Genomic DNA, 23,782 nt, shown 5'->3' on the forward strand with positions numbered 1-23,782 from the left:
CTCAAATTGCTCCTTTGGTCATACTTTGGAGTCAATATTTTTCACTAATATCACAACACTTAATATAATCTCAAAGTGGAGAAATAGTTTGGCTTTCAAAAAACAACACTCCCTCCCTCTCCCCCAGAGCAGAAACTTTGCTGCAGCCTGATTTACACATACAAGTTTATTGTCTCTGAAGGAAAAAAAGCATTTCCCTACAAACAGCCAAGATGTTACTTCCTAAAGGGTTACTAGTTTCAACATGTTTTGGCAGCCCACACAATGTTAAATCCAATGTATTTATTATTCATATTTTCCTATTCCCTTTAAGGAATTCAAACTCACTTATTCCTGGGATACACTGAAGATCTGTTTAACTTCATCCTTTGCTTTAAACACATTTTAATTGGAATATTGATAATATCTGCATTTTATATATACATGTAGCTAAATGTAAGACATTCAATTTATTTCCACTGGAACATGCTGCATTATATCGTTACATTTTCATCAAACTAGTTGCTTCTAAAACTAAATTTTAGATCAGCAGCTCTTTCTCAGTCTGTCTCCTATTATTTCACAATCTAATCTAAACAAACAGAGCAGATCATAGCAAGAAAGTATTCCACAGGCATGCCTCACAGGAACATGGTGCCCTATCCAGCAGTATGAATTATGGATCTGTTAATAACAGGCTCTACAAAAGTTATTTGTGTCTCTGATATTTTGAGGTTTATGTTGTTTTCAGGATGATGGCCGGGAGGAATGATTTATTAGAAATCTTAAATTTTTTTGTGTCATTCACTTTTTTTTTTTTACTTAAAAAATACACTAGCACTTATACAGCATTCTGCAACAAAAAATCTCTCTAAAAACATTAACTAATTCCCAATATTGCTGTGAGCTAAGTATCCTTAGGTCCATTTCAAAGATGGGAAACTGAGACAGATTAAATGATTTGCTATAATCAAAGAGCAGGTTTGAGTTAGAGTTGGGATCAGAATTCAGGAGTTCCAGGCTCTTATTTTATGCTACTTCAAAATATATAATTCTATATGAAAAAGCTATAAAAGTAAATTACAGTACCTTTTAGTTTGTCCAAAGTCCTCACCTTCCGACATTTCGGATTAAAAAAAAAATCTACACCAAACTAGTTAATCCAGACAAAGATTTTCAGTTCTTTTTGTTTTAAAAGAAAAACAGTCCAGGACTCTGCTTTGTGTGCTTCTGAGTAAACTGCAGAGAGTATGTGTTTACACACGTCCTAAGCAACTGCTTGTCTTGAATGAAGTTCAGAGTGTTCTATTTTGACTGGTTAATTCTATAAATAAACAGGTTACATCTTACTACAAGTATTGTGACAGGCTGTTAGGTTCCAAGCACAGCTCAAAAGCCAAATGTTTTTTTTATGGTCATGTGAGAAGGAATCATCAGCCAGTAATTAACCTTTATTTGCCTGACTCCACTGACGCTCCTCTGCTTTGTCACTGCTTTTCTTGGCTGTAACTAAGTACAAACCAAAATGATAGAAAGCTACAGTACGTGGAGTTTACCAGGAATGTCATAGTCTAAAAAATCATATAGAAAATACTGTGTAGTTTGTTAGAAAAAAGGTGTACTGTAATATTTAAAAACTTTGTTTACTGGCTGTCTCTACCACACAGTTGGCAGACACAACATACTGCTATTTTTTCCCTCCTACATCTAGAAATCATGAGACACTGGCAGTTCATCAGTGAAAATGTACTGGAAGATCTATATTTCCGTTAGGATTCACTTCCTTCTTGTGTTGTGAGCATGAGTTCCTTGATTCTGTGTGCCCCCAACTTTTCAGCCACTTTCTGCTTCCTTCCCCCTTCCAAGTCTTCCACACTGTTTCTCTCATCGGTCCTCAGCTAGCCAACTCTTCCTTCCAACCCACACTCCTTCCTTCCTCCCTTTGTCACAGATGTTGTGGGGCCAGCAGGCATAGGTGGTTACTGCACCCCAAAACCCCAATTTAACTGTATACACCTCTTAGTAAAAGTGATGCTGCCTTACACAACAGATCTGTTCCCTATGAATATTCAGTCATACCTGCTTCCTTCAATGACCAAGTGTACTGCTTTTGGCTCCTGTTAGCCCAGGGGTAGGCAAACTTTCAGAAGTGGTGTGCCGAGTCTTCATTTATTCACTCTAATTTAAGGTTTCATGTGCCAATAATACATTTTAATGATTTTAGACAGTCTCCTTCTATAAATCTATTATATACAACTAAACTACTGTTGTATGTAAAGTAAATAAGGTTTTTAAAATGTTTAAGAAGCTTCATTTAAAATTAAATTAAAATGCAGAGTCAGCAGGACCCAGGCAGTGTGACACTGAAAATCAGCTCACATGCCTACCCCTGTGTTAGCCTAAGATAGAGGGAGCTGGATTCCATTCTGGCTTGCAACTCTTCATAAAATTGTTAACTATGTTCCCTAATCTTCTTTAATTAATTTTGATATGCAATACAGAAAAGAACCCAGTTTGACTCTGAGATCCTAGACTGAGCTTGCAGGCTTATCAGTTATCAAAAAGAATGTGTTTTTCTTATATAGAACGTGTGTGTACACCTATCTGCCCATCCACCTCATTAAATTAACATTAAGATTGTAAAGTCAAGCACTCCAAAATGAGGAAATGCCAGAACTAAGGTTGCTGCACATCTTTAATTCCTGCCTTGTGCACATGCATTATGATATGATCTTTAATTACATGAACATATAGTATTTTTTCCACATGACCTCTGCCTGAGTCAGTGCACAGGATGGATGTTGCTCACTTAATGATCAGCTATTCAATATTTTGTTTTATCATCATTGTTTAATATGTGGCCTTAGGCTTTATTAACTGCACTACTCAAACCCAGCTCTGAAGACAATTATTAATTTCCTCCTGGGCTTTTCTTTGGTGATCATCACTATATTATCTCAGTGCTTCACAAACAATAATTTATCTTTCCAACACCCTTGTCAGAGTTATTATCCCCATTTTACACATGTGGACCTGAGCCACTGAGAGATTATGGTCAAAGGTGTCCACTAATTTTGAATGCCCAATTTGAGATGCCTTGGACCTCATTTGTTGGGGTACTTAGCATTATATAGCACTTTGTATGTTCAAAGCACAGCTCCCCCTGACTTCAGGTGGAACTGTGAGTACACAGCACTTCTGCAAATCAGACCCCGGGTATGAAATCAAGCAAGCAGGAAAATTATCCTTTGTGACTTCACACTGAAAAGTATGGTTTAAGTGACTTGCTTAGCATCATATAGGAACTTTGTGGCAGAGGGAGGGATAGAATCCAGTTCTCCAAGGCAGCACTCAATTGCTTTAACCATAAAACCATCCTTTTTCTCCCTGATTCATTAAATATACACCTTCTCAACTTCTGTAACAAATGAGGCTAGGGACCTACAAACAACTGTCTCCTTTACACTCATTCATCCCCAAAGCAGCTTTTTAAATAAATTTAACAGACAGTATTTATTTTTAAGCATTTTTTCCTCCATTTTTATTTAAATTTTCATAGTTGTGGGAAATTATGGGAGGGGATCAGACAATCATTTGACACTGAGATTTGAAAAAATAAAGATTTATAGCCATTAAAAAACAAATTGTCAACAACTTGTCAAAACATAAATATTCTTAAATCAAGTTCTAGTAAGTTCTCAAGCAGCATTTTTAATAGCAAACAGAAAAATCAAAAAAATCCATCATCATGTGGTATAATATTGATACCACATGGCTCATCAACTGGCGTGGACCTTTATATCCACCACACAATTCACAAAATACCTAGTCAATATTACATTGCAGTTTCATTCTGTATTATAGCAGAAGTGAGTTTTGAAGATGGACTTAAGAAAAGGTAAGGAGTTGGCTTTATGGACTTTGACTAGGAGCTTTCCCCACTCAAGTAATATGGAAGGAACCAGGAAAGTGCTTATTTGAGAAGCAGGCAATCAATGCTGGCATCATAGGTAGGAACTGACCTCACAAAAAGTTAACAGGTTGGCTAGGTAGGATGGAACTAAACTGTGATGAGCTTTGAAACCAAGGACAATACATTTTTGTTTGAGATGGAAGAGTGGGAGTCAAGGGAAGGAAGTAAAGGGTATATGTGATGTAGTCAGGGCAACAAGACAAAACTTGGACAAGAATTACAATACTAAATCATCAAGTAAATTTCCCATGCCTTTATTAATATGATTGTCAAGTAATTTCATATCAATTTCACTAATTTTATTTTAAATCACGATGCCTTTCCAGCAAGACCAGGCAAGTGCCATAAAGCTCTGGGTGGCAGTACAAAGTGTGTACTACTATGACCAAGGATTCATTACGTGACAGGAAAAAGAAACATTTCATCCTGACAATTTACTGGTTTGGCACCAGTGACATTTTGGGCTACTAGAGAGCCAGATAAAGAATTTTACTGTTACAAATGTGGCAAGAGAGAAAGAGAGTGTGCACGAGCGCGCACTCATGTGTGGGACAGCTGTTGAATAACTGCCTTCTACATAGACCCAGAGAATATCTGTGACATACAAGTTTGAATGCATGTTATTAAAATACATTTTGTTTCCATGTCACATAAGAGATGAGTCACATCAGGGCTGTTGTTCCTCCCTCCACAGGGTGAAGGTGACAGGCAGCAGGACTAGATCACATGGGCTGTGATTTGGTATGCATTCCTAGTTCTAGAGGATGAGCAGCAGGCTGGTAGTAAATATGCATAATCACTGTGTTGCCATACCAATTGTCAGTGCTGGCAAGATTGTCAAATATGAGTTCCATTTAACAGTTCTTTTCTTCCATAGTTCAAATCTATGTAATTTCCCCATCTCTATCTGACAAACTGCACAAGCAAGACACATAGGCATACTCGCCACACACTATTTAGTTTCGTGACATTCCACATGGTATTGAATCACAGGAAAGCCAGGCAAGGTATGGAACATGCTCATGGAATGTGTAACATTCTTTTCTAATTTGTCTACAACCTAGTTGTGGAAAATAGGATCTGTGTGTTACAATTGTCTTAATTTTCTGGTTATTTATATTTAACTAGTAGAGTATATACTGCTTCTGTATACAGAAGGTTATTCATACATTTCATGAATCATTTTACAATGATTCTACATTACTCAGATTGCCATTAGGATATTATTTTATTCTGTAAGGTTCTGTTTCTGTAAGGATTAGGTAAGCATGAAGGGTATAGTTGGTACAATGTATTAAATACAGTAGAAACTGCACAGAATAATATTCCTACAAGATTATCAATTTATAATGATTTCTCCCTACCTTGCTGAGACTTTGTTTTGCAAGTTATATTTATTCTGTTAAAAAGCAGAGGAGGAAAAAATGAGGAATCTCTAACAATATTTATTAAAGATGTATATCTTAGGAATTGAGATAGGAGCTTAAATCAATCTTGATGTCAATTTTGTATATTGAATAAGCATATTTTCCATGTTGCCTTATAGTCTTCTCCTGGTGCTGTTCAGTGTGACAGCCTTCTCAAGGTACTGATAATCATAACTAAAAAGCCAAACTACTGTTTGATAGGGCCGCATAGTGTTTATTTTAAAACATACATGCACAGAATTCTATACTTTAGTATAGATTTGCCCCATTATGATAGTCTGTATTGTCCAGCAAGACAGGAGGGACATAAGAAACCCTTTCAGTGTCTGGCAACAAAGAACCAAGGTATCTTGAACTCTATACACAAAGATGGATTTCACTATTTGAACTGATCGCGTGCACTGAGTGCAGTTCTTGAAGCCTGTCCCACAGCTAGATCCACACAAATTTAGATTTAATTGTTAAGTAGAGAAGGATTTGAAATAAGAACCTCTGCTGTGACTGTGCACACAGTGGTGTGAAGGCAACAGGCCAATAAATTCACCACATGGATCAATTTTTCCATATGAATACAGAAACACACTTGCCTAACTCAATGGACTACTCAGATGAATAAAGAAACGAGGATTAGGTTTTAATGTACAGCACGAATTTTATGAGCTATGAATAAATCCCATAAGTTTAATATAGTTTGGGTGAATGAAAAAAGTCACGTACATAACTTCATATTTTTAAAGATATAATAAAACCTAATCTGATTTAAGGAACAACTCATATCGTATAGTAACTGCTCTGCTAAACCCAATTTAAATCATACTGTTCTCAAAGAGAATTGCAAATTTAAACCTTATAGTTCTATAGATATGGATTATTCTGGGGTTACTTTCAAAAAAGCCTAATGATGACTCATGCTCGACTTCAGCAGCAGGAATAATGACAGCAAACACTGCAAAGTAAAATACTTTGTATTTGTTTACTGAAGTAATAACCTGGACATAATCTTTAATCTTTCCCTAATATAACAGTAAAGATGAAAATGTTTTATGAACATAGAATATACACTCTTTTCCAATAAAGTGATATTTCACAAACTTTTACTACTTTAAGAACAGTCCTTTCAACTTTAAAGCTGCATAATAACTCCTTATAGCATTAATGTCAGAAGTTAGGATTTCTCATAATTTGAAACCAAGTCTAAATGTAAATGTACATTCCCCTTTCTAATGAACTGGAAATGTCTATTTTTTATTTAAAAAAATACATCAACTAAAGATAAATACAACCCAATATTCCATGAACATTATTACCCAAATAATTATTTTCCAAATAATTTTCATTTATTTTTATATCTAGTACAACATAAAATATGCAAGTTCACATTGTTTACATTAGAAGAGTCTATTATAGCAACTTCTGTGTAACACTGCAAACTTGCTGAAGGATATATGCTGTATGTATAACTTATATTCTAACCAAGGGTGGCTCCATGTTTTTTGCCGCCCCAAGCACAGCAGGCAGGTGGCTTTCAGCGGTGCACCGGTCACACGGATTTGGCGGCACACCTGCGGGCAGTGCGCCGGTCACGCGGATTCGGCGTCTCTGTCACTGAATTACGGCCGAAGCCACAGGACCAGCGAACCTCCCGCAGGCGCACCACTGAAAGCTGCCTGCCTGCCGCCCTCACAGCGACTGGCAGGCTGCCCCAGGCACGTGCTTGCTGCGCTGGTGCCTGGAGCCGCCCCTGATTCTAACCCTTTAAGCTGTTCTGTGTGGCACCCCACTGACTTAAAAATGTATGAGCAAGACTGTACATGCTAAACTTTGAAAATCTTCCCACAGTCTATACTGTGTGTACAGAATTTCTGATATGTCCCCGCCAATGTGATTTATATAAGTTTTGTCCCATTAGCTAAGGCCCTGATCCAACAAGTTATGTGAGGGCAGACCCCTTGCACATACACAAAATATACTTTTATACATTTACTATAAAAACACAACTTTTGTTTATATATTCATACTTATACGTGTCCATTGGGTTTGAGTATACACATACACAATTACTTTTTTTTTCATAAAATAGTTTTAAAGATGGTATTTTTTTACTTTATTATATTTAAAATTTGACAAAAAATTGTATACTAAAAAAATCTGTTTATATTTAGCTAGAGGAATAATCAGATAGAAGCATCCTTGTCTAACAGTTAGACCAGTGCACTTTCGCTTAGTTCTCTGAAAGCAAGATGTTTTGCATAATAGCAAATGAAAAACATTCTATACAACAGTTCATGAAACTCTTTAGAGAGCCAGCCAAAATAAGCTGTAATGAAAAATTCTCATCTCCAAATGGAATTCTACAAGTTGTGTTCCTTCTCCATACCTGGAGGAAATCACCTCATTTTTAAAACAGAAAAGATCCATTCAGGTTGGATGGCAAAAATCATATGCGCAATATTAAAACAGCCACAGACAGAGTTAAAGCACATGCAACAAATATTTAGTCCTCCGAGCAAAGCACACAAGTCACATTTTTGTTAAGGAAACATACAAAAATGGAACATGGTGGAGGCATGGCTGTCAATAGACACCTACACCTGATTTGTAAGCCATGGATTGTCATTATGTGTAGTTAGTCTCTCACAATGAGGCACACATGCCAGCCCATTTTTGTGAAACACAGAGCACTCTGGTTTTTGCATATAAGCTATAGAAAGAATATGAGAGTCGGAAAATACTTCAGAGAGTAAAAAGCAAACAATCACATTCCTAGATGTGTCAAAGGAGCACATCTTCCTCAGATACAAATATCATAGATCAGGGGTCAGCAACCTTTCAGAAGTGCTGTGCTGAGTCTTCATTTATTCACCTTAATGTAAGGTTTCGCATGCCAGTAATACATTTTAACGTTTTTAGAAGGTCTCTTCCTAGAAGTCTATACTATATAACTAAACTATTGTTGGATGTAAAGTAAATAATGTTTTTAAAATGTTTAGGAAGTTTCATTTAAAATTAAATTAAAATGCAGAGCCCCCCGGATCGGTGCAGTGTGAGTGCCACTGAAAATCAGCTCGTGTGACGCCTTCGGCACATGTGCTATAGGTTGCCTACCCATGTCATAGATCATGGCGAATGTATGTGACAAAGTGAGAGAGGATCTAGATAGAGTGCCAGGAGTCCTTACCACTAAGGGTGAAAATCTCAACTGCCTTGGGACTTTCTTGGCCATGGAAACAAATGTGTGTGGGGGGGGAGGGAAGAGTGGGAAGAATCACCTTGAATCACATTGAGAAATTAATTTAGAAACTGGTCAAAGGAATTCAGTGCCATTCATATTTTCAAGACATTATTTCCTGTTGTGTGAAACTGTAAGAGCTTTTTTCTCACAAAGCCCATCTTCTATATATCCTGAAGTCTATAGACTGTACATATATACCACTTTATCCATCATTATCTGCAACTCAAGCTAATTACATGAATTTTAAATTACTGACTGGGCCAGGCAGGCAAATAAATGACAGACACATGGGATGGGTTTAATCAGCAGGCTGCAACTTTATTAATTATACACTGGGATTGGCACTACAATGCTCACTCCTCACTCTTACATACCAGGCATTTTAATAGGTTCCAGTGCAGGTTCCAGGGCTCCAATCTCACAAACAAAATGATAACTTGGGCTACATACTCCCTGACCTACCCCACGGACTCAGCTTAATTACAAAACCTTTCTCCCCATCCCTGTGTAAGGGGGTGTGTGTGTCGGGGGGGGAGGAGGGGGAGTAGAGGCCACAAAGCTGGTGGTGAAGAGACCTTAATCTGCAAAAATTTTGGGTCTCTCCCCTTATATAAGTATAAGGTCCTACAGTGAAATCCTGAGTCCCACTGGCCTCTGGGAGCTGCTGCTTTTAGCCTTTACATGCATTGGGCATATGATGAGGCAGTAGTCCTACCGTCACTATATAAACCTTCCAATTACCTATTGTTTTCAATTAACTGTACATCCAGAAGGCTGTGAGGAAGACAGACAAAAAACCACTGAACTACTTGCCGATGTGGCCTTAAGAAGAAAAATTCCTCCCTGATCCCTAGAAAACAGCCAACCAGTCAGACTCCTAGCAACAAAAAAGGGACTGCTCCTAAACTACAACGAAGGGGAAGGAGGGCAGGGCAGCTAATTGGAGAGCAAGAGGCATTTGAAAAGCCTAGGCTAGCTTAAATAGGCAGTGAAGGGACACCTGGAAGCCAATTCACTGGCCCCATCACCTCCTGCTCCAGCCAATAGCTAAACAAAAGACCAAAGGGCGAATGGGAAGTCATAGCCCCCATCCTTCCAGCATGCACTCTAGGCTTCTCACATTCCCTATCTGATGAAGGCAGTAAGAGAGTATTTCACTCAGCAAGCAGTGAATTTGAGATTTTGGAATGTGCTTTACCGGTGGATCTGTAACTGCCCGAGTTTATTAGCTTTCAGGGTCATCTTTTCTCCCTAATCTGTAAAAATGGGTGATGGATAAGGGGAGTAGTTGCGTGAGACACTCGTGGAAAATTACTTTTTCATATTGATACTATTACTGGCTTATTTGATTTTATCTTGTGGTAACTTATTGGCCTATTTATGTGTATATTTTTGAAAGACAGGCACTCCTATTATAGAGCAGGAAAATTCCAAACCAATAGATCAGAGATCAGCAACCTTCCGCATGATGGCTGCGTGCCGAAGGTTGCCGATTCCTGCAATAGATAAATGTGTAACATATATGCTGTCTTTTGTTAAGGCAACAGTGTATACACTTCAAAGATCCGAAGAAGTGAGCTGTAGCTCACAAAAGCTCATGCTGAAATAAATTTGTTAGTCTCTAAGGTGCCAGAAGTTCTCCTGTTCTTTTTGCGGATACAGACTAACACAGCTGCTACTCTGAAAACTTCAAAGATGTAACTCATGAATCCTGTACTACATCCTTGAAATTAGCCTGAGATAACAAGTGACATTGCTCAAAGGCTCACTAGTTTAAAATATTTACAATATTTCGAGTGTCTAGACAAATTGCATGAGAAGCTAATATATAGACCTGAAAAAAGTGTTTAAGCTACTGTTGGCACATTGTATATTCCAATACAACTATCAAACCTGGTATATGCCTGCATGAGAGGCAAACAGCAGTTTACCCCTTGAAGATAGTGGAGGCCACTAAAAGACAATGCTATATGTAAGCCAGCTCAGGTAGTGAGGAATCATTCAATCATTCAGAATTTCTAAGGTAAATAAGAAATATGCAGCTACACCGTACTAATGCCTGTGTTTAACTCAGATCATAAACACACCAGTTTGCCAAGGCAAACGAACATGGCTCAGTACAGCTAATGTTTGAAGCAAGTGGGAGGGTATGGGGGTCAGCTTCCTGATTGGATATTTAACTTATTTGAGGTGCAGCCGGGGAAATTCCAGCGGAAAGAAAGTGTCAAACTTACCACAGGATCAAAGTCAAGGTCTAATTCTGGACTGATAACCTGAAGTGCTTGAAAAAGCATCAGCATGTTAATATACCAGCTGCTTGGTATTTGTAAGACAACAGTTTGCCTTAAGTTGTCCTTAAGAAAAACATTCCGGTTTAATGCTTAGAAGACAGATAGACAACTAGATTCCATTGTCAACTGTGCCACTGGTTTACCATCTGACAGTGAGCAAGTCGCAAAAATTTTCTCTTAGTCTAACTCAAGGTAAAATGAGAATAACATTTACTGATCTTTAAAGAGTTTGAGATCTTTTAATGAAAATTATGTTTATGTCTCAAGTGAACACCACTTTGATAGTTTCTAAACTGTGTATTTATCCATAGCACCAGAAGCATTCCTCCACTAAGTTGTCACAAACGTGATTCTATTTCAGTGCCTGTACTTCCTTGACTAGTTAAGTTAGTCTGTCATTTCTCATTGCAGTCTACCCCAATGTATATGTTTAACATTACATTTGCCCAAGAAATCATATAAAATAACATGCAGCATAACAGTGCTAACATGGCAATGTTAAATCATGTTTATTTGGACACCAGAAGAACTTAGGAAGACTTATTCAGAATTTAAGGTACTGTGGGGTACATGCTGTAGTCTAACTAAGCTAGAGATAGTGACCGTTTAACATTAGAACACAGTGGGATAATGAACCATAAGATTTAAAAGGGAATACTCCTCACCTCTGCAACTGCTAGGAATAAAACCAGAGTGATTTGGTTCTATCTGCCTCAGATGAAAAGAAAGTCTTTCTTAAAAAATGGCATTAGCTCTTTGTGTGGAAAAGAAATCAAGCTTTAATTAGCTGCTTGATTCTTTTCAATGTTAGGATTAATACTGAATTGCTATGACTTACTGAAGCCACTCTGCTCAGGAGGCTCATCTTCTCATAATACAATATTATGCCCTTATATAAAATGCACAAAAAGCAAAGGATATGAAGTGCTGATTTGACAAACTTTAATTCAATGCATCAAAAGCCTGTGTTACTTTAACACAGAGCGAGATCTAACACTGTCCAAGTTTCCGGTCAGAAGACCTATTTGGAATGATTTTTTTAAACACACACATGCACACACACTTTGTTTTTTTCAAGTTTTCTGTTCTGATTTAGAAACTTTCCAAACAAAATAAAGGCACTGTGTAGGCTCAACCCTCCAAAATAAGCAGTGAAGACTTTTCCATATGAGCTATAGCTGGTAACCACATTTTACAAGCTTGACCTGCTGTGTTCACAAAGCATATGAGTTTCCCTGAATCAGACTTGGAGATCATAAAAACTCCACCTGTACGTCTACAGAATTTGTATTTTCCTTGAATCAAAGAACAGAGTTTATAAACAATGCTGGATGTGCACGTAAAGTTTATGTTCCCTGAACCAGATTTTGGAGATTACAAATTACGTAGTCTATGAGAAAACAGAATAAGATTCTGTGATTTTTTTTTTGAATATACTGGTCAATAAATGAAGTACACTTATCATTTTTTAAAAAAAGTTTACCAGACGTAAATGTATTTCTCTCCAGGCTTGGGCCTTTGACTTTCTGAAGTAAAATGGGACCTGTAATACCTGCGCATGTCAACCAAAAATGCTTTTTCATATAATGCAACTTAGACAGCATGGTGAGTTGTATTTATATTTTTATTTTTAAACAGGGTTTCAAATGGCTTTGGCTCAAAAAACTTACAAGGCTCCCTTGTTAAAATAATGTGCTGAAGGTAAACGCCAGAGATAATAGTGAATTGGGTCATTTTCAAAATCAGTGTAACTATTTATGTGTTTTGTTTTTGTATTTGTATTTGTCCTCTCTAGTAACTGCACCTACAGCTGCCAGCAGATTAATCCAAATCTGAATGACCTCATCTGGAAAGTTAGCTAAAAACTTCTCATAGTAGGAAACACTTGCCACTACTAGCAAAAATAAGGACTAATAACCAAGCAGTCAACCATGTGAAAGTGGTCTGCTGATGAGATTCCAGACACTGTGGTGGAAGCAAGGAATCTCTTCTTCCATTCCTGTACAGCCACAGCATGAGATTTTAAGAAACCTGTGTTGCAATTGGTCAGGCTCAGTTGGTGCTTTTACAACCAACAATGGTGACATTTTCCTTACATTTATCTGCCTTAGGCCAGTGTTCAAAGGAAACATCGGAGGATGCAGCTTAAAATTCTGTCTTATTTAAAAGACAAAAAATTTTGTTTAAAAGTGACCTCACTTAAAAATGCCCCTGAAGTCCAGTAGTTTCCAAGTGCAGACAGACGACACTCTTACACCCATTACTGATGTAGCATATTAAATTGTAACCTGTGGCCTAGCTGTTTAAAGGCCAAATCCTGTGCGGCATTGAGCACCTGCACCTCTCCTGGAAGTTCATGGTAGTAGCAGGTGCTCAGTTTGAATTTAGGCAATAGCTACTCTGTGCGCCTTTCCAGGACTTTACAATGCATAATACACAAAAATAAAATACAAAACCAGAAATAAACTTGCTTTATACATCACATGGTTAAAATTTTGTACAGTTGTTCTGAGGTCCAGTAGGTGGTAAGAGACAGACCAGCTGAAATCTCTGGGTAAAGATGAAAGGGAAAAAAATAGGGGAGGACATGAGGGAAAGGAGCAACTACAGACCATGAATTGAGGAAGAGGAGGTGGATGAGACATTTCTAGTACAAAATAGAAATAACCAAATCACAAGCCCTGCTAGTAATGCAGGACTTTAACTATCTAGACATTTGTTGGAAAAAATAATACAGCAAAACACAATTTCCAAAAACTTATAGAAATGTATTGGGGACAACTTTTTGTTTCCGAAAGTGGAGGAAGTAATGAGGGAGGGAGGGAGGGAACAGCCATTTTAGACTTGACTCTGACCAACAGGGAGGAATTGGAAACAAATCTGAAGGTGGAAGGCAATTTGGATAAAAGTGATCACAAAATGACAGATTTCATGATTCTAAAGAAGGAAAGGAGCAAGAGCAGCAGAATTAGGACAATGGACTTCAAAAAAGCTAACTTTAACAAACTCAGAGAACTAGTAGGTAAAGTCCCTCGGCAATAAGAATCTAAGGAAAACAGAAGTTCAGGAGAGATGGCAGTTTCTCAAGGAGACAACATTAAAGGAAACTATCCCAATGTGAAGGAAAGATAGCAAGACTAGTAAGAAGCCGATGTGGCTCCATTAGGAACTCTTTAATGCCTGAAAATCAAAAAGAAATCCTGCAAAAAGTGGTAACATGGACGAACTGCTAAGGAGGGGTACAAAAGAAGAGCGCAGTCATGCAGGGACAAAATCAGAAAGGCTAAGGCACGAAATGAGTTAGACCTAGCAAGAGACATAAAAGGAAGTAAGAAAAGGTTCTCTGACTACATTAGGAGCAAGACAATGATGAAGGAAAGTGTAAATCTGCTACTTAGTGGGGAAGGAGAAGTAATATTTGAGGATATAAAGGTGGCTGCGGTGTTTAATTCCTATTTTGTTTTAGCCTTCACTAAAAAGGTTAATTGTGACCAGAAACTCAACCCAATTAATATTAACAACAAAAGGAAAGGAACCCAAGCCACAATAGGGAAAGAATATTTAGATAAGCTTGATGTATTCAAGTCAGTAGAGTCTAATGAAATTCATCTGAGGGTACTTAAGGAATTAGCTGAAGCAATCTCGGAACTGTTAGCAATTATCTTCAAGAACTCCGGGAGGACGGGTGAGTCCCAACAGACTGGAAAAGGGAAAACATAATACCTATCTTTAAAACAGGGAATAAAGAGTACCCAGGGAACTATAGTCCAGTCAGACTAATTTTGATATTTGGAAAGATACTGGAACAAATTATTAAACAATTTGTAAGCACATACAGGAAAACAGGATAATAAGGAACAGCAAGTATGGATTTGTCAAGAACAAACTGGGCTAAACCAACCTAATTTCCTTCTTTGACACAGTTACTGGACTACTGGCTAGGGCAGAAGGTGGGCAAACTATGGCCTGCGGGCCACATCCAGCCCACAGGATCCACCTGCTCAGCCCCTGAGCTCCTGGCCCAGGAGGCTAGCCCCTGGCCCCTCCCCTGCTGTTCCCCCTCTCCCACAGCCTCAGCTCACTGCGCCACCAGTGCAATGCTCTGGTTGGTGGGACTGCGAGCTCTTGCTGGGAAGTGCAGCTGCAGCGCCGCAGCCTGACCCGGTACTCTGTGCTGCGCGGTGGCATGGCTTGCTCCAGCTGGGCGGCGCAGGTGCCTGTCCTGGTGCTCTGGGTGGTGCGGCTGTAGTGCTGCCAGCCACCGGTGCTCCAGGCAGTGGGGTAAGGGGGCAGAGAGAAGAGGGGATTGGATAGAGGGGCAGGGGAGTTCAGGGTGGTGGTCAGGGGGTGGGGATACGGATGGGGTTGGGGCAGTCCAAGGGCAAGGAACAGGGGGACTGAATGGGGGCAGGAGTCCTAGGGGAGGCAATCAGGAAGGAGATGGGGGGTTGGATGGGATAGCAGAGGGTCTGGGGGCAGTAAGGCAGAAGGGGTGGTTGGGGCAGTCAGAAATGAGAGGAGGGGTTGGATGGGGCAGCAGGGGGCAGTCAGAGATGGGGGGTCTGGGGGCGGTCAGGGGACAGGGAACAGGGGAGAGGGGTTGGATGGGAGAAGAGTCCTGGCGGCACTGTCAGGGGGGCAAGAAGCCGGGGCGGAGGCTAGATTGGGGGCAGAGGCCGGGCCATGCCTGGCTGTTTGGGGAGGCACAGCCTCCCCTAACCGGCCCTCCATACAATTTCAGAAACCCAATGTGGTCTTCAAGTTTGCCCACCCTAGGCTAGGGGGAATACAGCAGACATAATATATCTTGATTTTAATGCAGTCCCACAACATTCTTACAAGCAAACTGGAGAAATGTGGTCTAGATGAAATTATTAAAATGTGGGTGCAAACCTGGTTGAGAGACCGTACTCAAAGAGTAGTTCTCAATGGTTCACTGTCAGGCTGGGAGGACATATCTAATGGGGTTTTTACAGGGGTCAGTCCTGGGTCCAGCACTAGTCAATATTTTCATTAATGACTTGAATAAAGGACTGGAGTCTATGCATTGCAAATCTGCGGATGACACCAAGGTGGGAGGAGTCTGAAGCACTCTGGAAGAGAGGATTAGAATTCAAGAAGACCTTCACAAATTAGAGAACTGATCAACATCAATAAAATGAAATTCAATAAAAGACAAATGCAAAGCATTTCACTTAGGAAGAAAAAAATCAAATGCATAACTACAAAATAGGGAAAAGCGGGTAGGTGGGAGTACTCTGAGTCAATATTTTCAAAATGTTGAGGCATTTGTGAAAAAGGCTAATATTCTGGCATGTGTTAAGAGGAGTGTTGTAAATAAGACAAGGAAGGTAACTGTCTCCCTCTGCTTGGCACTGATGAGGTCTCAGTGTTCAAATATGTTAAGGGCTGTTATAAATAGGATTGCAATCAATTGTCCTCTATGTCCACTGAACATAGAACAAGCAGCAGTACCAGGTTTACAATGATGCCAGTGGCACCATGGTGCTGGGCCCATGTTCAAAAGGGGCCCTGCCTGTTCCACTTGCAGTGCACCCAGAGCAGCTGGCTCTTCTCCATCCCCAGCTCCCCCCGCCCCCACCATTCACATCTCTTGGTCTGCCCAGAGCTTCCCTCTGCCTCAGCCCTGCCCGCCGGCTCCTCCCCACCCCTTGATCCCTCCCCCCACCCACTGCCTGTTCTTCTCAGCCGGTGGCTGGCTGAGGGCTCCTCTCTGCGCCCATCACCAGCAGGCAGGTGCTGGCAGAGAGGAGCCCTCAGCTGCTGCCTCTCCAGGTCAGTGACTGTCCACTTTGGGTTCCCTGGGGGCAGGGCCCATCTCTCCATGCCGCTCTGCAGAAGCAGCGGGATGGGGAAGTTGGCAGCTGCCTACCCCCAACTCATGCAAGAAAATGCCTCCTCCGCTGTGGGCACCATCAGCACCAGGCAGGTAGGGCTGGGTGGTGCCCTAGGGGATGGGGATGCTCTGTGCTCCCAAGCTTCAGCTGTCCAGCCTCTCGTCAAGGTTCCTTCCCCACTTTGAACTCTAGGGCACAGATGTGGGGACCTGCATGAGACCCTCTAAGCTTAACTACCAGCTTAGATCTGGTTTTGCTGCCACCACCCAAATTATTTATGAGTCATTTGGGAAACTATCTACATCCCCCCTAAAATATCTCCCTCCCAAGTACTATAACCCTTCCCTGGGTAGCCCTGAGAGACTTCTCCACCAAGTTCCTGGTGAACACCAATCCAACCCCCTTGGATCTTGAAACAAGGAAAAATCAATCAGGTTCTTAAAAAGAAGGCTTTTAAGTAAAGAAAGAAAGGTAAAAATCATCTCTGTAAAATCAGCATGGAAAATAACTTTACAGGGTAATCTGATTCAAAGAGCCCAGAGGAACCCCCTCTAGCCTTAGGTTCAAAGTACAGCAATCAGAGGCAAACCCTCTAGCAAAAGGAACATTTACAAGTTGAGGAAACAAAGATAAAACTAACACGCCTTGCCTGGCTGTTACTTACAAGTTTGAAATATGAGAAACTTGTTCAGAAAGATTTGGAGAGCATGGATTGATGTCTGGTCCCTGTTAGTCCCAAGAGCAAACCACTCCCAAAACAAAGAGCACACAAACAAAAGCCTTCCCCCCACCAAGATTTGAAAGCATCTTGTCCCCTTATTGGTCCTTTGGTCATGTGTCAGACAGGTTACCTGAGCTTCTTAATCCTTTACAGGTAAAAGGATTTTGGAGTCTCTGGCCAGGAGGGATTTTATAGTACTGTACACAGGAGGGCTGTTCCCTTCCCTTTATAGTTATGACACACACCCCCTAGCACTGTGCTGGGAGGGGGAATCCCTGCTGCACGGGCTTGGTAGGGCATGGGGGAATGGGTCTCTGGGGGGTATGCTGAGCTGTGAGGAGGTGACAGGCTCAGGTGCTGGGCGAGATTTGTGTGTTTTGGGATGCTAGGCAGCAAGGAGGGTCTGTGTGAGGCGCTGTGTAGTTGTGATGGTGGGGCTGTGGGGAAGGACACTGGGCAGTTGGGGAGATCTGTGCGTGTTGGAGCACTACAGAATGGGGGTTTTGTGTGGGGCGCAGGGCAGTTGTGGTGGGGCTGAGAAGGGGCACTGTGCATTTGTGGGGGGGGGTGCTGGGCACAGCGGGTCTGGGGGATGCTGTGGGGAGTGTGTGCTGTGTGGTGCAGCATGGTCTGTTCCCAAGGGAAGTGGCACACTGGCAGCACAGGGCCGGGTGGGCCAGTGCATGTCTGGCGAATTCTGGTGTGTAAACAGTGCCCTAGCATTGGGTGGAGCGGGTCTGCCCCCACCTTGCCATGCCCCATTGTTCCTGGCCAGTCCCTCACTCTGGGGACCGACCTCACTGTGCCATGTTCCATTGCTCCCATAAGGACCAACAGTATGTTTGGTGCCAGGCCCACAAAAGATTAATCAGCCCTGACAAGAAGTAATGAGCTTATTCTGCAGCAAGGGAGATTTAGCTTGGATATTAAGAACAACTATAATGGAGTTAAACTCTGGAATAGGCTTACAATGGAGGTTGTGGAATCCCCATCATTGGAGGTTTCTAAGAACAGGTTGGACAAACACCCTTCAGGGATGATTTAGGTTTACTTGGTCCTGCCTCAGAGGGATGGGCTTGATGACCTCTGACAATCCCTTTCAGCTGTACATTTCTATGATTCCATGGAGGTTAAAATTTTATTGAGGTTTGTTGAAAATGCCTTTCTTGTTGTATGCCTTAAAGGACAAGGAAATCCCAAGAATTATTTTAACATGTATTTTGTCCCCATTAGCCTGTTTGGATATTACAGAAATAAATGGATTTCTTGAACATTCATAAAGAACTTCTCTTAAGCATCATTCTGACAGTACAGAAAGCAATGACCAGAGTGCAGACAGATGAATTCAGTGAATTATTTCACATGTACTACCAGGGGAAATTATGCAATGAAAGAAAGTTTCAAGTTTTAAAAGGATATCATTTTTATTAAACTAAACTTCATTTCTGGTTGGAGACTGAGAGTTATGTCACGACACAGTTTAAATGAGTGGCAGTTGCATCTGGGTGGACTGAGAAGGAATTTTATACTTTAAAATCCTTTTTCTCCCTATGTTAAATATTAATCACCATGGAACTTTGTAATGGACTAATCTCAAGGATACTTTTGGTCACCTGGTCTCAAGAAATAATAAATAAAACAAAAGCAATACTACTAAGCATGAAAAGAAAAAGTTGGCTATATTAGCTTCAATCTTTTTCAAGATGAGAAATAGTTGAAGTCTGACAGACAACATTAAACTTTTGAACATTGTCCATGCACTGACTAAACTGCTAGAGAATCAGTTTAAGGAGAATAAAATATATTTCAATAGATAAACACACTGAATATCTGTTCATAGGGAAGACCAACTCAAATAAAGTATCATAACACTTAGTATTCTATACACTGTTCAAAAACGAAGTTGTTTCATTAGACTGTGTGTTGAAATGCTTCGTAATAAATAAACATGTTATTCTGTTGATATATTCACATGCTTTGATAAGGTATGTGCCAGGACATTCCTTGCTAAGTTAAGTGACTAATCAGATGCTGTGCTAGTAAGCACACCCTCAACTGTCATGAGAACCTGGACGTTTGCACAAGACACCCAGAGAAAAAAAGCTGTCACTGTAGGTTCTTGTGCCTCTGTAAATAATTTCCGTATTACGTTTTGTAATCTAATGCTTGTGTTTAGTGAACCAGGATACAAGTAAAGGTCAAAACCTACCACTTTTTAAGTTCACTCTCACACATTATCATCTCCTCTCTCTCTCTGCCCTCACTCTACAGGCACTAAGCTTTAACATTTTTATTTAGGAGCAACAAAAAATATTTTAGTAATTGTTTCTGGGTGTCTCATTTCATTCACTATAACAGTAATGTGAAACACATTCCTGGAATCCTTAATTTAACTGAAGCCAGCATTCTTTTTTCTTTTAAAATTCTGAAATTTCTCCTTTCTGAAATTTGCAATGTGATTTACAAACTGAAGTTAGAAACAATTAATAGTAATTAGCTCGTTATGTAACTTTGGTTTGTTATGAGTGCTGAAAATATTTTCTCGAGTCACAGATTTCAGGAAAACAGCTTTCTTAATTGAAAATATTTATTTTCATTGCTGTATCTACAGTACATTGCCTATAGCTGAACATTTTGCTTTATAGAATTTACAAGCCTTTAAAAAAAAAAAAGCAAAGGGGATACTGGGAAAGTGTTTAAAATGATTAGCTTTCTGAAACAAAATGTAACAATATGGAAAAGGGTGATGATGTCAGGGCAGCAGCAAGAAGACTGGAGGTTCTATGCCCATGTTCTAGCACCAGAAAGCACAGCAAGGCATCTGAAGTATTATCAGACACTCAGATTCTGAGTAATGGATCAAAGCTTAGGAACAACTACTTTATTACACCATCTCTGTACAGGACCACATGCATATTCTTGTAACTAGATTGCTGCTCACCAGCTTTGCGTAAAAGGACTGATACTTGTGACTGGCAGTGGCTGTGGTGAATGATCCCTGAAAATAGGAGATAAATGCTCCATGCAAACATATGTCACATAACACGACAAGGTTTTAGGTTGAACCATGTAGTCTTTTCCATGGGGAGTATACCTTTCCCTAATCCACCCACGTTTTCAAGGAAATCTCCCCATGGATATTTCCTCCCTATAGCCCCACTTGCCACCATTTCTTTTTCCTGTCAGAAAGGTTTTGGGACCGATCTTATTTAACCTTTTTATTACGGACCTTGGCACAAAGAGCGGGAATGTGCTAATAAAGTTTGCGGATGACACGAAGCTGGGGGGTATTGCTAACACGGAGAAGGACAGGGATACTATTCAGGAAGATCTGAACCACCTTGTTAACTGGAGTAATAGGAACAGGATGAAATACAATAGTGAAAAGTGCAAGGTTATGCATTTAGGAACTAATAATAAGAATTTTGGATATACGTTGGGGGTGCATCAGTTGGAAGCGACGGAGGAGGAGAAGGACCTTGGGGTGCTGGTTGATAGCAGGATGACTGTGAGTCGCCAATGTGATACGGCTGTTAAAAAAGCAAATGCGATTTTGGGATGCATCAGGCGGGGTATTTCCTGCAAGGATAAGGAGGTGTTAGTACCGTTATACAAGGCGTTGGTGAGACCCCATCTGGAATACTGTGTGCAGTTCTGGTGTCCCATGTTCAAGAAGGATGAATTCAAACTGGAACAGGTTCAGAGACGGGCTACAAGGATGATCCGAGGAATGGAAAAACTGCCTTATGAAAGGAGACTCAAAGAGCTTGGCTTGTTTAGCCTGGCCAAAAGAAGGCTGCGGGGGGATATGCTTGCTCTATATAAATATATCAGGGGGGTTAACGTTAGGGAGGGAGAGGAATTATTTAAGTTTAGTACTAATGTAGGCACGAGGACGAATGGGTATAAACTGGATATTAGGAAGTTTAGACTTGAAATTAGACGAAGGTTTCTAACCATTAGGGGAGTGAAGTTCTGGAACAGCCTTCCGAGGGAAGTAGTCGGGGCACAAGACTTTCCTGGCTTTAAGACAAAGCTCGATAAGTATATGGAGGGGATGTTATGATAGGATTGTCAATTTGGGCAATTGATCTTGGATTACCACCAGATAGGTCTGCTCAATGATCTGCGGGGAGATGTTGGATGACATGGGAACTGAGTTACTGCAGAGAATTCCTTCTTGGGTGCTGGCTGGTGAGTCTTGCCCACATGCTCAGGGTTTAGCTGATCGCCATATTTGGGGTCGGGAAGGAATTTTCCTCCAGGGCGGATTGGCAAGGGCCCTGGAGGTTTTTTCGCCTTCCCCTGCAGCATGGGGCACGGGTCGCTTGCTGGTGGTTTCTCTGCAGCTTGAGGTCTTCAAACCAGTTTTGAAGATTTCAATAACTCGATCCTGGGATAGGGGTTGTTATAAAATTGGATGGGTGGGGTTCTGTGGCCTGCCTTGTGCAGGAGGTCAGACTAGATGATCAGATTGGTCCCTTCTGACCTATTAGTCTATGAGTCTAATCTGGACTTGTACTTTTTAAAAATGCTATTTATATATTTGGCAGAATTTGGCCATTAGATTTTTGAGTTTGACATAACTGGTGTAATTTACTTTGAATGAAGTCTTTCCTGCTTACTAGAAAATAGATCTATAGAAAGTTTTAGCATATTGCATTTGTGGAATGAGTTAGGTTCTATGAAAATTTCTCATTAAACTGTCACTTGCATTATGATCCAGAAAAGCCACTTAAGCAAACTGTCATTTTTTCTTTAATACTGAAAGTACTCTCTGTGTTGTAAGTGACACTACGGAACTCTCTGAACAATATAGTTTATAAATACCCTCTAAGAAGACAAGCCAAATGACTGAAGGATTATAAGTTCTCTCTACCAGTTGTTCAAGTATTAAAATGGCAAGCAGTAAGAGTACAGGGGGAAAAAATAACAAACAGCCAATGTTGAAAATTTTACGCGTGCAACAGAATAAACATTCAGAGAAGCATGCTGAATTACTATTGTGGAACTCTTGTAATTCAAGTTTATTTTCCACTCCCTAATAAGGTCAAGTACAGACATCCCAGAATGATGTTTGCTTTTTTTTTTCTGCAAGTGTTACACTGTTGACTCATATTCAGCTTGTGATCCACTATGACCACCAGATCCCTTTCCACAATACTCCTTCCTGAGCAGTCATTTCCCATTTCACATGTGTGCAACCAACTGTTCCTTCCTAACTGGAGTACTTTGCATTTGTCCTTATTGAATTTCATCCTATTTACCTCAGACCATTTCTCCAGATCATTTTTAATTTTAATCCTATCCTCTAAGACACTTGCAACCCCTCCCACCATGGTATCATCCACAAACTTTATAAGCGTACTCTTTATGCCAGTATCTAAATCACTGATGACAATACTGAAAAGAACCAGACCCAGAACTGATCCCTGAGGGACCTCACTCGATATGCTCTTCCAATTTGACTGTGAACCACTGAAAATTCTGGGAATGGTTTTCCAACCAGTTTTGTGCCCACCTTCTAGAAGTTCCATCTAGGTTGCATTTCCCTAGTTTGTTTATGAGAAGATCATGCGAGACATTATCAAAAGCCTTACTAAAGTCAAGATATACCACATCTACCACTTCCCCCAACCATAAGGCTTGTCAAAGAAAGCTATTAGATTGGTTTGACATGATTTGTTCTCGACAAATACATGCTGACTGTTACTTATCTTATCTTCTAGGTCTTCACACACTGATTTTTAATTATTTGCTCCATTATTTTTCCGGGTACTGAAGTTAAGCTGACTGGTCTGTAACTCACAGGTTGTCCTTATTCTTCTTTATATACATGGACAAATATTATATACATGGACAAAATTGTGCCATCTTTCCTGACTTTTTGAAGATAATTGCTAATGGTTCAGATATTTCTCCTCTCAGCTCCTTGAGTATTCTAGGATCTATTTCATCAGACCCTGGTGACTTGAAGGCATCTAACTTGTCTAAGTAATATTTAACTTGTTCTTTCCCTATTTTCGTTTCTGATCTTACTTCATTTTCACTGACATTTACTATGTTAGATGTCCAATTGTTACTAATTTTTTTGGTGAATAGTGAAACAAAAAAGTCATTTAGCACTTCTTCCATTTCTACATTTTCTGTTACTGTGTTCCCCCCTCATTGAGTAACAGGCCTACCCAGTCCTTGGTCTTCCTCTTGCTTCTAATGTATTTGTAGAACGTCTTCTTGTTACCCTTTATGTCTCTAGCTAGTTTAATCTGGTTTTGTGCCTTGGCTTTTCTAATTTTGTCCC

At 40.2% G+C, this 23,782-nt stretch overlaps 1 protein-coding gene across 4 annotated transcripts in view; it reads right to left on the reverse strand.

Moving 5' to 3' along the window:
- RETREG1 (reticulophagy regulator 1) overlaps nt 1-23,782 on the reverse strand; it is a 105,796-nt gene that overhangs the window by 43,993 nt on the left and 38,021 nt on the right. The window contains exon 1 of one of the 4 annotated variants that reach the window (XM_030551741.1): nt 1,069-1,270. The exons of the other annotated variants lie outside the window; for them this stretch is intronic. Coding sequence (XP_030407601.1) covers nt 1,069-1,103 — 35 coding nt within the window. The 5' untranslated portion in view covers nt 1,104-1,270. Of the gene's footprint in view, nt 1-1,068; nt 1,271-23,782 lie in introns of those variants that run through there. 4 annotated transcript variants of the gene reach the window in all.

Source organism: Gopherus evgoodei, chromosome 2 (genome assembly GCF_007399415.2).
Source record: "Gopherus evgoodei ecotype Sinaloan lineage chromosome 2, rGopEvg1_v1.p, whole genome shotgun sequence".
Taxonomy (NCBI): Eukaryota; Metazoa; Chordata; order Testudines; family Testudinidae; genus Gopherus; species Gopherus evgoodei.